General features: G+C 42.6%; 1 protein-coding gene across 1 annotated transcript in view; it reads right to left on the bottom strand.

Moving 5' to 3' along the window:
- The window catches only part of LOC132226786 (disintegrin and metalloproteinase domain-containing protein 18-like), an 89241-nt gene extending 78110 nt beyond the window's left edge, over positions 1-11131 (bottom strand). Inside the window, exons 1-2 of the mRNA XM_059681220.1 lie at positions 11077-11131; positions 10353-10429 (exon numbers count right to left, since the gene is read on the bottom strand). Of these exons, the coding sequence (XP_059537203.1) occupies positions 10353-10429; positions 11077-11131 (132 nt within the window). The remainder of the gene's footprint in view (positions 1-10352; positions 10430-11076) is intronic.
- Positions 11132-16900: the final 5769 nt, after the last annotated feature.

The raw sequence follows: 16900 nt of genomic DNA, 5'->3' as shown, positions 1-16900 counted from the left end.
AAAAGCAGGATATGGCTGGAGCATTTTCAAAATCTCAATTCCAGAGAAATGCCAGGGTTTGAGCTATTTTGTGGTTCTTAGAAGACCCACTTCAAGCTTGTATATATGACATAAATCAGATCTCACCTAATGTCAAAATCCTTTTCCCAAAAGCATTTGCTGAAAACTTCAGACTTTTTTTTTTTTAACTTCATAGTTGCCTGATGCAATGAATCAATAGGACAAACAATAGATCAACCAAAAAACTTAAAAGGACCATATAATTTCACCTATAAGTAGAATCTAATGAACAAAATGGCAAACAAATAGCAACAGACTCACATATATAAAGAACAAACTGAGAGCTGTCAGAGGAGAGGGTGATTGGGGAACTGGGTGAAAACAGTGAGGGAATTAAGCCAAGAAAACATACAAAAAAACAAACAAAAAACAACTCATAGACACAGATAATAGTATGGTGCTTACCAAAGGGATTGGGGAAGGATGAAGAGGGTAAAGGGAGTATAAATGTTGCTGGAAGGAGACTTGACTTGGGATGGTAAGCACACAATGTAATATACAGGTGATATACTATAAAATTATATACCTGAAACCTATATAATTTTTTTAACCAATGTTGCCCCAATAAAAGTAATAAAAAAATTTTTAAAGAGAAAAGCTTTATGATCAAACTAGAGACCTAGTGCATGAATTCGTGCACAGGTGGGGTTTGGCTGGGCCTGTTGGGAGGAGGAGACAACAGAAGATTGATTGGCTGGCTTGCCCCAATCTGGGCCTGATTAGGGATGGGTTGGCTGCGGGGAGGGGCAGTGAGCAATTGGCCTGCAGGCTCTGCCCCAATTGGGGTGGGAGGCTGATCGGGGGTCAGCAGCTGGGGGAGGGGTCATGGAATATTGGTCAGCCAGCCCCACCCCCGATTGGTGTGGAGGGGCGATTGGGGGTGCGGCTGGACAGCGGGAGGGTATATGGGCCGATCAGGGTGGTGGGGGCCCATTGGGGCTGAGGCCAGCCAGGAGTGGGGCTGGGGGTGGGGCTGTAGGTGGTTGGCCGGCTGGCCCTGGACACTATTGTGGTTGGGGGGGAGAGGCCAATCAAGGGCGGGGCCAGTTGGGGGGAGGGGCCATGAGAGGTTGGCTGGCTGGTCCCACCCCTTGATGGGGCTGGTTTGCTGGTCACAGTGGGTGTCATAGCAACTGGGTTTTCCAGTCATTATGGAAGTTCAGTCGCTGGCTTTATATATATATAAACTAGAGGCCCGGTGCACAAAAATTTGTGCACTCGGGTGGGTCCCTCAGCCCACCCTGTGCCCTCTCACAATCTGGGGCCCCTTGGGGGCCACTTCCCCTGGCTGCTGGCACCAGTTTTCCTCCAGTGCCCGGAACCCAGGCCTTCGCTCTTCGCTGGGAGGGGCCCACACGGTGGGCGAGGGGCTTAGCTCTTTTAAAAATACTTCTGAATGTTTGGTAAATAACCCTGTAGGAATCTACTTTCTGAAACATGCTGGTTGTTAAGGGCTGATTTGGGTAATCAACAAAATGTATGTTAAAATCCTAATCCCCAGAACCTCAGAATGTACCTGTATATGGAGATAAGATCTTTAAAGAGGGGATTACATTAAATTGTGGCAGTTCCAGTGGGACCCTTAGCCCATCTCACTGAAGTCCTTATAAGAAGAGGAATGTTGGGGTCCAGCCCCAGCAGGTCCAGGGGTTCCCAAAGAAGGAATGACACAGAGGCAGCATTCAGGTTATCATCATAGCCAGGTTCTCTTTTTATTGTCCTGTTACATCTATATTTATACTATTTGATCCTATAAACATGCCTCTGTAAGCTTTTTTTTTTTTTTGCATCGGGTCCATTTATTGGGGGGTCAGTCAAAGGGGGAGCTGGCTAGGGTGGGGTAGGGCAGCAGCTTGTCTGGCCCCCGAGAAACCCAACTTAAGTCCAGAGCCTCGAGGGCTTAGAAGCCAAAGTCTTCCTCCACCTTTATCTGCACGGGGGCCAGCTCCGGAGTCAGCGGGACTCCTGCCCAGTGCCCTTCCTATGGCACTCGCTGCCTCTTCCAACTGCTGGGCCCCTCGCCAGGGGCCGGGCTGCTGGCTTCTGTGGGCGCTGGCGTCCTCCTGGGCGGGGACAGCCCCTCTTTCTCTGGAGGCTCGTTCTCAGCGTTGCCTGGGTTGGGGGCGTCTCTGCCCTGGCTGCCCTCGTCCTCCAGTAAGATGGTGAACTGGCTGGCCCGGTAGTTGTCACTGTAGGAGTCCAGCACCTTCATGAGGAACCTCCACTCCTGCTGGAGTCTCCATGTTATCCTCTATATCTGATGGAGCCTGTTCAGGACCCGCTCCTTTGCCTGCTCAATCTCCCTGCAGCGCCGATCCAGCGCCTGGTACTTCCTGCGATTGAGTTCCTGTTGGCGCCGCCCTTGCTGGCCTCAGGCTGCCTCCTCCTCTTCGTCTCGCTCCTGGAGGCTGGAGCTGCCCAGACCCCCAGACACGAACTCCACTTCGGTCTCAAGCTCGCTCTCCAGGATGTGACCACCTTCAGCGGAGGCAGCGCCAGCTCCCAGCCGGGAGGTGCTGAGAACTCCTCAAAGCCCACAGCTGCCATGGACCCCTCTCTCTGCTCCAGCTCCATTTCTCCCTGGTTCCCTACGCAGAACTTCCAACCTTGCAAGCCTCTAGTTTAAAGTGGCTTGCGCAACTACAGCCCATCCGATTTCACAGCCAGGCACCCAGGCCCTGGCCGCTAAGCCTCCTGGGAGTTGTAGTTCTCTATTTCCAGCTTGCCTCCCTCGCCCCATCCCCACCCCAGTCCCAACTGAAAGGCCCTGCTGGCTGGTCTAACCCTGTGGCCAGGCATCTGAGTCACCTCGGGTCTTTATTCCTGTCCCGACACCACGCCATCTGACCATGGAGACTCTCCTCTTGCGAGGCCCCTGGGTCTCCTTCTGGGTCTCCTCAGCCCAGGTACTGGATCGCGTGCCCCAGCAGCGATACAGCCGTGGTGCCTGGGTCTCCTTCTGGGGCCTGGCTGTATCACCCCCAGACCGGATGGCGTGCCCCAGCTGCGACGCAGCCCCGGGCCCTGGGTCTCCTCAGCCCAGGCACTGGATTGCGTACCACAGCTGCAACTCAGCCCCGGGCCCTGGGTCTCCTTCTGGGGCCTGGCTGTGTTGCCCCTGGGGTCCAGATGGTGTCCCCAGGCAGCTATGCAGCCTGGCCTCTGGCCCCGCCTCTGGGTGTTCTCCCATCACTGGTGATCAGTGATCTGAGAAGCCAGGCAGACATCCGCCTCTTCCCTGCCCCACCCAGCTTCTCCCATTACTGGCCCAGGGCCGGCAAAGGCAGCCAGGTTCTCTTATCACAGAAGCCAGCAAAGGAGGCCTGGCTTCTCTGAGCAAAGGCAGCTGGGTTCTCTGGCTCTTGGCTGCCGCCTGGGTTTCCGATTGCAGTCAGCGGCAAGCAGCTTCTTCCCTCCTTCCCCTTTCGCCTCCCAGCATTGCGCCTATGTTGGCAGTTAACCACCATCTTGGCTGACAGTTAATTTGCATATAGCCCTGATTAGCCAATGAAAAGGGTATCGTCGTACGCCAATTACCATTTTTCTCTTTTATTAGATAGGATGTTCACATGGAGCTTTGGAAAGTTATGACAAATGTCTGGGAATCTAAAAGGCCTCAGACACTATGTGCATGCCCAAGGCTATGCACATGCTTAGGACAGACCTGAAAAGACCTTAAACTCTCACCTCCGGCTGACCTTGAGGCTCTGTGCAAACAGAAATTGAAATGATAAGCATAGTTGTGAAACTTCCTGGCTGAGTGACAAAATGCAAGCAGAGCCTCAGCAAAACTGAGAAACTTATTGGCCATGCATTTGAAGAGCTCTCTATCTGATCATTAACCAACCAATAAGATAACAGAATAGAGATATCAGTGGCTACACACACCAAAGAATACAGATATTAGAGAACCAGTGGAAAAATTCACAAACTAAACAACTAAAACAAATAACATTTGAAGGGGAAGAAAAATCTGATTTTGAGTTACTACAGCATATTATTTGAAGTGATAAGTTTCAGTTGTTAAAAAATTACCAGACATGAAAAAGACCATGAGTGTGTGACCCAGGATAAAGGCCACCAGTGAAAACTATTTTGGGGGAAGATTAGATGTTGAATATACAAAAATATTACTTGAAATTTGGTATTTTAAATAATTTCAAAGAGCTAAAGAAACAATGTATGAACAACTAAAGGAAGTATAATAATTTCTCATTAAATACAGAATACCTAAAAGGGCAAAGAACTTATTAAATTAAATAAATAGAAATTATAGTATCAAAACAATAACTAAATAACAAATTAAAGCAACTATGAGATATCACCATACTAAGAAAAATATTTTAAAATGTGGAAAAAAATGGAACACTTGTGTACCATTGGTGGAATGAAATTGGAATACCTATTCTGATTACAAAAAAATTAAAAATTAAACTAGTATATAATCTGGCAATTGTACTTCTTGATATATATATATATATATATATATATATATATATATATATATATATAGAGAGAGAGAGAGAGAGAGAGAGAGAGAGAGAGAGAGGCCAGATTATTATGACCACCTGTTGTTTGTAGGCAAATTAACCGTACACTGCATCGTATGGGATATGGAAGCCAAAGGCCTGTTCGAACACCTTTGCTGTCTGCAGTTACCAAGATAAAACGTCTCCAATTCGCACAGGAACACAAGGATTGGACAGCTGAGCATTGGAAAAAAGTCATGTGGTCCGATGAATCACGTTTCCAGTTGCATCATCCAGATGGCAGAGTGAGAATTTGGCGGAAACAGCATGAAAGCATGCACCCCACATGCATGAGTACAACCCTTCAACTGCTGGGGCAGTGTTATGGTTTGGGGCATGTTTTCCTGGCATGATTTGGGCCCTTTAATTCATGTAGAACAATGTCTGAATAGCACAACATACCTAAGTATCGTTGCTGATCAAGCTCATCCTATCATGTTGATGGTGTATCCCAATGGAGATAGCTTCTTCCAACAAGACAATGAGCCATGCCACGGTGCTCATATTGTGCAGGAGTGGTTTTAAGAACATGAGGGAGACTTCACCTTGCTTAGGTGGCCCCCACAATCACCAAATCTCAATCCAATTGAGCATTTTTGGGATGAAGTTAAAAGAGCCATCATGCAGCTGGTTCCAGAACCATCATATCTCACAGAGCTGGACAGTGGTATTCATCAGACATGGTGTAAGATTCCTCACATCACCTTTCAACATCTCGTGGAGTCAATGCCAAGAAGAATCACCGCAGCATTAAAGGCAAAAGGTGGCCCAACGAAGTACTGATGGGGTGATCATAATAATCTGGCTGCTCCGATTATTATGAAACAAAATTATCTCCAGTGATATCTGTACTTCTATGTTTACTGTAGCATTATTCAAAATAGCTAAGATATGGAAAAAACTGTTTGTCAACAGAATATAAAGAAAATGTGGCATATGTATACAATTAAATATTTTTCAGCATTAAGAAAAAGGGTGTATTGCCATTTACAACAACATGGATGAACTAAGTCAGAATGGACAAATACTGCTAAGTATTACTTATATGTAATACCATACATCAGATCACTGTGTAGGATATACATACACAGGCTACACATACATTTTTACAAATTAAATAAATGCACATAATCAAAATAAAATGAAAGTAATAAAAATAATTAAAGCAGCCAGAAAAAATACGTATTTTCAGAGTAATGAGGATGTCCTGAAACAATTGTACATCAATAACAAAATAGAAAAAGAAAATTGAATGTAATAAAGAATATCAATAAGTAAATATTCAGTAATTCAAAAGAAGTAAGGAAATGAAATCTGACTCTAGCTGATACACTTCCAAGTTTCTGGGCTGAAAGGTGCCACTGGCTTTTCTCTGTGAATGATCTGTTCTGCCTGTTCTATTTCCTTATTGAGGATTTCTGGAATATGCAGCTTCCAGGTTTCTGACACCAGAACTGTAAAAGGATATACTGAAGCACATTACATTTTGAAGAATTTATTTGAGCAAACAATGACCTGAGTCAGGTGGCATCGAAAACAAAATGGTTAGGGGTACTCTGTGGATGGTGGCTAGGGCAGAAGTATTTATAGGAAAGACACAGAAGCATGGAACCTTTTTAAATTGCCTATTCTTTCAATAGGAAAAATTTGTTGTTTTTTTTGTTGTTTTTTTTTGTCTAATTATGATTAGTTGTTCTTGAGTTTCATTTTTTTGAGAAAATCTAGTTGCTGTTTATGAGTTGTCATTCTTGAGTGCTGCTTTTTCAGATTCTAGTGCTCTGATTCTGCCTCAGGTTTTGCTTAGGCAGGTGACTAACGGCACTAGAGCCAACCCAGTCTAATGGCCTTCTTGTTTCACTACTCCAACAGTATCTATATATATAATCTATATATATAAAAGGCTAATATGCAAAGTGTCCCCTCCGGAGTTCGACTGGAAGACTGGGAGTTCGATCACTCGCTATGACATACGCTGACCACCAGGGGGCGGCGCGGAACAAAGAAAGCCACTGGCTGGCAGTTGGCAGCCAGGGAAGGGAGATCCTGGCTGGCAGCCAGAAAGCCCCGATTGGCCATGATCGCTGGCCAGTCCTAGGGACCCTACCCATGTACGAATTACATCAGGCCTCTAGTATAGATATAAAATGTATAACATAAAGTCAGCAATCAGCCAAAATAGTTATTTTATTTAGCTGATTCTTCCCAAACTTCCCACAACTTCACATTAATATATACATATATATCCTTCTTATCTACTGCTCTCATCCATGATTTTGGTACTTGCTTCAGGATGTACCCTTGATTAATGCCTAATATGAGCTAATATAAATTTATTCATATAAAGATTGAGAAATATATCTGTATAATTACTATAGCACATATGATCATATATATTATATATATGGAATATAAAAAGGGTGTTCTGCTGTTAAATATGAACATTTTCACAGAACATCATCATCATACACAGCCACTGTGAGATAAGCGTGGATCAAGAGAAAAGCAAAACCACATTTTAATCATGTCTGATTACAAATAAAATGTAAATATTTTCTCAGTCAGAAAAAAAAAAAAGAGCAAATATGCCCTTAATGAACAAACAGGAGTGGCTATTTCTTCTTGACCAATTATAGCTGTAGAGTTTTTCTAGTCTTCCTTTTTTCTAGATAACATTTACTAAGATACACAATTATAGAATTACTAGAGGCCCAGTGCACAAAAATTTGTGCACTCGGGGTTGGGAGAGGAGGTCCCTCAGCCTGGCCTGTGCCCTCTCACAGTCTGGGACCCATCAGGAGATAAGGACCTGCTGGTTTAGACCTGCTCCCGGTGGCAGAGGGCAGGCCTAATCCTAGGTGTAACCCCTGGTCGGGCTCAGAGCAGGGCCCATTGGGGAGTTGGAGCCCCGCCTCCTGTCATGCACAGAGCAGGGCGGATTGGGAGGTTGCCATGCCACCCTCAGTCATGCTCAGGGTAGGGCCGATTGGGGGGTTGGGGCACCACCCCCTGTCACACTCAAGGCAGGGTCCATAGGGAGGTTGCAGCGCCACTCCTGTCATGCACAGAGCAGGGCCGATCAGAGGGTTGGGGCTCAGCACCCTGTCACACTGATCCCGGTGCGGGGAAGCCTCGCTGCTCCACTGATCCCAGGACCAGGACGCCTCTCGGCTCCCCTGATCCCTGGCCCGGAGGCCTCTCGGCTCCGCTGATCACCGGGGCTGGGAGGCCTCTCGGCTGATCACCGGGCCGGGAGGCCTCTGGACTCCGCTGATCACCGGGGCTGGGAGGCCTCTCGGATGATCACCGGGCTGGGAGGCCTCTGGACTCCGCTGATCACAGGGGCTGGGAGGCCTCTCGGATGATCACCGGGCCGGGAGGCCTCTGGACTCCGCTGATCACAGGGGCCGGGAGGCCTCTCGGCTCCGCTGATCACCGGGGCCAGGAGGCCTCTCGGCTCCACTGATCACCGGGGCTGGGAGGCCTCTCGGCTCCGCTGATCACCGGGGCCGGGAGGCCTCTCAGCTCCGCTGATCGTGGGGCCTCCGACTCCGCTGATCACCGGGGCCGGGAGGCCTCTCGGCTCCGCTGATCACCGGGGCTGGGAGGCCTCTCGGATCCGCTGATCACCGGGGCTGGGAGGCCTCTCGGCTCCGCTGATCACTGGGGCCGGGAGGCCTCTTGACTCCGCTGATCCCAGGCCCTGAGGCCTCTCTGCCCTGCTGCTTCAGGGCTGTTTGGCTTCGCTCTGCTTGGAGCCTGAGTATGCAAATTAACCGCCATCTTTTAGCTTCTATAATTGAAACATTGTATCTTTTGGAGTTGTTGCTTCAGGAGCTCAGAGCCCTGCAGCTGCGGGGATCCTTGACTTTCTCCATCGCTGGGGCAACCAAGCCTCCTATTCTCAGCTGCCTGGCTGCCAGCCGCCATCTTGGCTGACAGTTAATTTGCATATCTTGCTGATTAGCCAATGAAAAAGGTATCGGTTGTACGCCAATTACCATTTTTCTCTTTTATTAGTATAGGATGGTCTACTTTCTGACCACAACCAAAGCAGAGCAAAGGCCTGCTTCCTCAAACTTCCCCGAAAACCCCTAACAGAAGCTGAAATCATTTAAAGCCTTTCTAACACATTCTTACTGAGATGCCCCATGGTTGCCCATGGCGTGCGCTCTCCCTCACTGCAGTGGTTAATAAACCCAGCTTGTTTAACTACAGGTGTGTCCCCAATGGTCCTTGATAGGAAGGCACTGAAAGGAGGTCAGCTCTTCTCAACTGAGGAGTTTCTTCCCAGCATCTATAGCTTCCACAAATATATTTAGATAAATCTTAGAAGGTTGGGCACCTTCATCAGTCCTGCTATATCCCCAAATCAAAGCCATTGCTTTAGTAGAACTTATGGTTATCATAATAAAATCAAAGTCCATGAAAAAAAGAAATCCTTTGTATGTTTAATACTTTTTAAAAAGCACTGGGCAACCATAAATTAAAGGAAAAGAACAAGACAGATAAAGGAGGTTTATCTGTGAGATATGAAAGAACATTCATCATAGTCTATCACAGTAAAAATGAATTCCATAATTGCATGAAGACAATTCAAAAAATGTAAATAGGTATTACATACTTCATAGGAAAAGCATTTCATGCCCTGCATAGTTGCTATATGCTTTGCTACAGGCAATTTGAAGTAAACAATTTAAAGTTTAATCATGCAATGGCAATGTAAAAATTCTTATAAATAAATTAGGAAAAAAAATTTTATAAACAATTTTTCACTGAAGGTATTACTTGTAATAGAGTTGTAGTCAGAAATTAAAAAATAGATTCCATGTCCTGAATGTTGTAATTTTGATGCCCTTAGCTTAATATTTTTAATCCTCTTTATCATTTATATCATGTATATCCATATCCTCCTTTAGAAGGTTAATCTGATAATTAAATAAGATTAGTGTATGAAAATGCAACCTCTCTAAAGAAAATTATTTTATTGTTGTCTTCAATTATAATTTCACATATATTTTATTTTTATTATTATTGTTCAGTAATAGAACAAAATTATGATAGGTTCCATTACAGAATGACAAATCTATAGTTAATGAATTCTTAATATTTTACTTACTGTTATCTCAAAAATTATTCCTTTAACATGAATGTATGAGTTACCACATATTGGCCATACCAATTTAAGGACATGGAAATTTAAACCCCTGCATTATTGCTTCTGGTTTGTAACATAAAGCAAAACTATGCCAATTTGAAATATTAAAGACTAAATGCCTTCAATTTAATTCCTTTTGTTTACAGCAGCTAAGCATTTTTTAAACTTTGCTTTCAATGAATATTTTTTATTGTAATCTTTTTTCATCATAATAGGGCAAATGTGACATTTTTCTTTTTGTCTTTTCTTTCTTTGGCCATACTTCTAAGTCTGATGCTTCTTGGTCAAAATTTTTTGTTCTAAATTTTGCTCAAGAAGAATTTCTCCGTTCCTAGACCATTGTTCTACTCATACCATTTTATTCTGCTAGTATTTTCTCAAAAATTGTGAACAAGTATGTCAGAGAAATGAAGAGATGAAGGGAAGGGTACAGGAGTTAGCAATGGAGGTACAATAAAGGGAGGATAAAAATATACTAAAATAAAATAGTACAGTGAAAACATGTTGCTTTACAAATTAATATCAATAATATAATCTGACTTAGTACAAAGGTAAATTAAAATATTCTTATGATTTTAAATTGTAAAAAAATATTTTCAATCATTTACCTGCCTCTTCACACCTTCACTCTCATTTGACCTTATTTTACATGGAACTGTCACCTGCAGAAATATTCCTTCAGAATCTGCAGAAAGAAAAATGAGTTTTGTTTTGTTTTTGCAGCAGCAATTATCTCAGTGAAGCATGGGTTCTTAACTGAGTCCACGGTGGGGTCTAAAATTGTCAATAAATTTATTTATGTTTGCCCTCCCTCCTTCTTGGTCCAAAGCTTTCACTACAATGACACTGAACATGGCTAAGATGCAAATAAACAGAAATTAGACACTGCAGTTCTACAGGACCGTCTTTCCCCTTTAGATTGAACCACGTTGGGCTGGTTCCCTCCGCGCGTTGAGGAATAAATTGACAGCAGTATGCATACCCTTAACCCAATGGACACAGGGTAACTGAGCAAGAAGACAAGCTGAGTCTCAGCCCGTGAGACCTTGGAGAATGGACTCCTTGGCTAACACCATCAGTCACCTGCTGGGGTCCGATGTCAGGGATGGGGGCGGGGGGGGGGGGGAGTGAGAGGGTGGGGGACCTAGGGAGTAGGTCGGTGTGTGTGTGGGAGGAGTTAGGAGGGGGAGGAGTTACACATAGGAAGGAACCAGCAGGGGATCCAGAAAGGGGGCACGATGGATCCCAGAGCTACAGGAAATTGTTCTCCAAAAAGAGCCCGGCTCTGCTCAGAGGCACAAGGAGAAGGAAGCCAGGCTCCCATGGTCTTACCCATGCCGGCATGCAACCCTCCAAGCTCAGTGAGCAGTGCAAGGAGGAGGATCATGGCTGGGCCAGAGCTCAGGAACACAGCCAAGACTGAAAACCGTTGGGCAACCCTGGGGCTCGCGAGCTGGAGCCCTCAGGACTGTAGCCCTTGTGCGCAGGGCCCTGGGGTGAGGACTGCAGTTACCTTCTGCTTTAGCTCACCCTGCGGGATCCTGATTGGCTGGGTAACACACAGGTTTGAGAAAGGACACCTCAGGCAGGAACCTTTGCGTTTCGGCACAAGTGGATTGCTGTGGGTAAATTGACATTGTTTGAAGCCTTCAGTATTGATATAGGGGCAGATAAGCATGAGTGGCTTTTCTGGTCAAGTTCTTGGCAATTTGGTTTTTCTATGCCACAGTTTTCTGGCATATTTTATTTACTGTGGAGTAAAAGAAAGTAGAAACCTTAACTGTTTGCATGAGACATTTCCTACTTAAATCGTGGTAATGCTGACTGAATTTGCCATCTTTGCAAACAAGGAAAAATCAAAGATTGTTGAACTTGATCCTGAATAAGGCAATTAACAAGCACTTTTCTTCAACTGCGTGCCTCTTCTTACAGTATTATATTATAATCGATTGAGGGGGAAATAAAGGGACACTTTAAAATGCAGCCTAAGTGTGTTTTGTTCACAATTACTCTGAACACTAGCAAGGAACCTGTGGAGATGGGAAGGGCAGCAAGACAAACTGAGAAGGAAATGTGACCACATTGTAGAGGAAAGAGCGTGGAATGTCTTAGAATTTTCTGACCAGTATCTTTCACGGCACATGTCTGAAACCTAACACAACTTCTATCCCACCTCTCACCCAAACCTACTTTTATCCAAGTGAACTCCACTGCAAGCACTAATTGTGTCAACAGAGCCCAAAACAAATTCTGGTCAGGCCTAAAACTTGGAAACTGATCCTGACAAGTTAATATTAAAATAATACAGGTCAGTGATCATAATGACCTGAAATAACACAGTGGCAGTGAGGATGGAGAAAAGTTATGATAGAGTCATCCTCATGTGCGTATATGTATTTACCACACAAATTACCCATTAAATTGTTACAATGAATGGATAGGAAGGGGAATCACAAGTTACTGGAGAGATGTGGACTGTAGGTGTCCTCTTTTGAGATGGGAGCAGTTAGCATGGCCATGGGCATCTGAGGGCAAGCAGCTGCGGTGAGTGGACAAAGGAATGTTCTCACCCTGGGATGGAACAGCCTCCCTCCTTCGAAAGAGACTAAATTGCTTATGTCCTACTGAAGGATCCCAGCAGGAAGGAGAATTAGCAGGCATAAGCCTGCATACTTTCACTCTCAGGGCTTATTGTGGTTTGTGAAACTGAGCCATAAGGAAAGGAGAAAACAGCAGATTTTTTTCATGCTTGGATTAGACCAGTTAATGGTGAGTTTCTTGGTAATACCCTTTCTCCAACCTATGCCTTTTGGACCTTTTTGTTTAATCACTGTTGTAAAAGATATATGGAAAAATATAAATGTTAAACTTAACTGTTAATAAAAGCTGTCTAATTTTACTATGTACAACAAGCACAACATTTAATTAGTATATTAAGACATTAGTTAAACTGTCACAATCTATGCCTGTGTTCCATGGAATTTATAAATCTATTTTTCTGATAGCCACATTAAAAATATTTTATAAATTGGTATTCATAAATGTCTCATTTGCACAGTTTCTATGCTTCATCTGGGTAAAAGAAAGTCACTGAGAAGGAAACAAAGGAAAATAACAATAAACATATGGGAAGAAATAAATAATTACTTTTAATTGGTCTATTTTTATCTGCAGAGGAGGAGTATTTCCAAGAGTTCTCTGTGCATATCCAACAGGTGTCCCACATACACTTGGCGTTCAAAACTAAACTCATTCTTCACACCCCTCTGCATCATCCCTCCAACACCCAACTGCTTCTTACCCTGCTATACAATGTCATTAGTAAAAAGTATCCTTATCTACTGTATCAAAATATTTGTCTTTATAGTTTTTTGTTATTTGAGCCCAAGTATATCATATCCATCACTTGTCCCTTATTTGTTTCTACTTTAATTATGTCTAACAAAACTTTTTGATCTTTTCCTCTCTTCCAATCCTGTCCTCATCACATCTTTCCTATGTATTTCAGACTCTCATAATTGTTTCACTCTTGTCCAGTTCCAGCTGAATCCTAGTGAAATTTAAAAGTACATTCACATGTTCCCATTTGTATATGAGAAAATGTAAACTCCTTATCAGGGAACACAAGGCACTTGTCTTGGCAAATGGTTACCTATGTAGATTTTACCTTTTAATGTTCATACATATTAAAATAAGTTTAAACATGGATTAAGAGCACAAATTTAGCAACAGGTCCAGATTTACATTTTAGCCTTCCTATCTTCCTGCTATATCCATAAACACTATTTCAGTACTTTTTCTTATGTGCTGTCAATGCATTCTGTTGATTCACCTTAAAATTTATTCCAAAAACCAATTTTACTATCACTGGTCTGAAGTATTATCTTTTCTCTCCTGGATTATTTCAGTAGTAATCTGCTAACTGGTTTTTCCTCTTTTACTCTCTGTCCTCATTACAGAGTACTTTCAACAAAATAGTCTTTAAAAGTGTATGTAACAGTTCAAAATACAAGAATAATTAAAAATGTGGCACAGATCATACCACTAAAGCTACTCAAACAGACACCACCTTATAAAGTGCAAAATACTGCATCATCTCTTATTTATATTGTTTCTTTGCAGCACACACCCATACTCATGCACTTAGAAAATGTATAATTTTCTAAGCACACACCTAAAATTACAAAACCATCCATTAAGTTTCCAAAACTATCATCGTGTATATTCACTTCTTATGTACTTAGAGCAGAAGAGCCATTTCTAACTAAAAATATAAATTTCCAATTCCTCAGCTTGTAAAAGAAAATTATAATCTGTAGTAAATTAACATAGATATCTATGTTAACATAGAGATAACAATGCCCCATCTATGTTAACTACTGTAAATTTTTTATGTCATCTATGGTTATTCAAGAGAGAGGAACATTTACTGAGAACTAACCACTTGAGAAAAGGAAAAATGATACCATAGCGCAGAAATGATTAAGAAATCACTCATTTGTTATTTTATTTACAATTTTAATTATCTACCCCCTTTGCACCAATCACCATAAATTTGACTAATGTCCTATTCTCTCTATCCTATGCTTAATAAATACATTTTGCCTCTTGACATAATTCAAAGGTGTTTTGATTTGCAATTTTATTTTTAAATCAGGACTTAAGTAAACAATACATGTTCTTGTGATTTATAGGGTGAATTATTGATTTAGAAAAAGACAGTTTAAAAATGAACCCCAAGAGAGAAAAAAATGGCAGTCAAATAGGCAGACATGTCCCAAGCCTTATCTTGGAGCAGATAGAAGGAGCATCTAAATCGAATAACATCCACCGGGATTGGCAAAGTAGACCAGCTGGTGAGACAATTCACAGCTGAGAAGGGCAGAGGATGCCTGGAGAACGGTAGGATGGGGGGTCTAGGCTGTAGAGAGTCGTGAGACCACTGAGCCAAGAGGGTCAGAAGGAGGCTGCATGGCACCAAGCCCGCTTCCCTTGGGGACAGGCATAACATCTGACTGTGGAAAGGAAGTCCAAAGGGCTGCTGGTGACAGGGGATTCAAATCTAAGTCCACAGACACGAGAGGCTGAGCCCAGAGGGTTGGCCTGAGGAACTGCCTGAGCCATGCAGTGCCAAGGGGAGAGAAACTAGCAGTTGTGTGGTTGTTTTGCCTCTGTTTGATCTTTGATTTTATTCTCTAAACCCAGTTCATAGGACCTTTCAAATACAAACACTCACCCATAGCTTCAGTGCAGGTGGAGGTACAGATTTGTGGAGTCTGGGGAGAGGCTGCGGAGGAGAGCAGGTTGGGGAGAGGTAACCAGAAGTCCAGCACTGAGTAATTCCAGACCCTCCAAACCTAAACAGCCATTTTTCTCCTGAAGAACCAGCTGAAATGAATGACACTTCACTTTTTTATTCTATTTTATTTTATTTTTTTACCTTTTATTTAACATTTTTCTTTATTTTCTTTGTTTTTTAAATATTTTTGCATGGTTTTTTCTTGATTCTATTTTTATATTTTAACATTATTTTATTACTTATTTTATTTTTCCTTTCTTTTCTTCTTATCCACTTATTCTCTTTCTACCTCCTCTATACTGAACCGAAGTCCTCCCCCTATTCATTCAATTCCTTAACCTTACTTTTTGTACTAAGTTCTGCTTCTACAGATTCTGCCCCCCACCCCCATTTTTTTCTGGGTGTTTCTTACTTGAATTTTTTGGTTTTATCTGTTTTTTCTGTGGTGTTTTCTACCCATATATTTTCTTTTTCCTTTTTCTTCTTTTTCTTTTCACTCTTACATTTTTCTTTTTTTTTTCCCCAATGTCATTTTTGCTCTTTTCTCTCTCCTAATTCTCTTTTCTTTGGTGGTCACTTATATTGGAATCATTGGTGTCGTGAGTATATTCATGTTTTGTTCCCTTTGTGTTGTGTCTTGTTGAGTTGTACTTTGTGCTGTTCAGTCAATGTGGTAGAGAGTGAGCCATATAACTAGACATGCTGAGAGGAGACTCTATCCATAAATGGAACAATAACACTCAAGACCCAACTACACCAAGAGAACCCAAATATCCCACATGGGGGGCATCCCTAGATGACCCAGCCCAGAAGACTGGAAATATTATATCACTGGGTCCCACAAAACATCTACTGTATAAGACATCTACTCTGGATGGCATAGCACTTTAATCTAATATGTAGAATCAATAAAAAAAGATCAGCAAAAATGGTGAGACAAAGAAACAACCCATTCAAAAGAAAAGGTGGAATCACCAGAAAAAGAAATTAAAATAGAGGCAAGCAATTTGTCAGAGAAAGAATTCAGAGCAACAGTTATAAGGACTCTGAAAAGAATGGAAAACAAATTCAATAATATGTGTAAGAATCAAGAGGAAATAAAGAGGAATCAATAGGAAATGAAGAATGATGTAGCTTCAATAAAGAACACAATGGAAAGTTTCAATAGTAGACTAGAAGAAGCTGGGGTCAACTTCAGGAAGTTAGAAGATAAGGTGGAAAAACAGCCAAGCACAGCAGCAACTGGAAAGAAAACTTAAAAAGCAGGAGGAGAGCCTTAGGGAGCTTAGGGACAACACACACACACACACACACACACACACACACACACACACACACACAAAACAACATCTGCATGATAGGGGTGCCAGAAGGAGAGGAAGTGGAGCAAGGAATAGAAAACCTGTTTAAAGAAGTAATGACAGAAAACTTCCCTGATCTTGGGAAGAAAAAAGCCACACAAGTCCAAGAAGCACACAGTCCCAACTAAGATGAACCCAAAAAGACTAACACCAAGACACATCATAATTACATTGGCAAACATCAATGACAAAGTGAGAATATTAAAGGCTGCCAGAGAGAGACAGAAAGTTGCCTATAAAGGAGATCCCATTAGACTATCAACTGATTTCTCAACAGAAACACATCAGGCAAGAAGGGAATGGAATGAAATATACAAGGTAATGCAAAGCAAGGGACTGAATCCAAGAATACCATACCCAGCAAGGCTATCATTCAAAACTGAAGGGGAAATCAGGAGCTTCGCAGTCAAAAAATGGGGTAAGGGAGTTTATTGCCACCAAGCCAGCAATGCCAAAAATGTTAAAGGGATTGCTATAAAAAGGATAAATAGAAAGG

This window comes from Myotis daubentonii, chromosome 2, assembly GCF_963259705.1.
Source record: "Myotis daubentonii chromosome 2, mMyoDau2.1, whole genome shotgun sequence".
Taxonomy (NCBI): domain Eukaryota; kingdom Metazoa; phylum Chordata; class Mammalia; order Chiroptera; family Vespertilionidae; genus Myotis; species Myotis daubentonii.
Note: the sequence above shows the minus strand (reverse complement) of the source record. Positions and strands in the feature narration are given on the sequence as shown.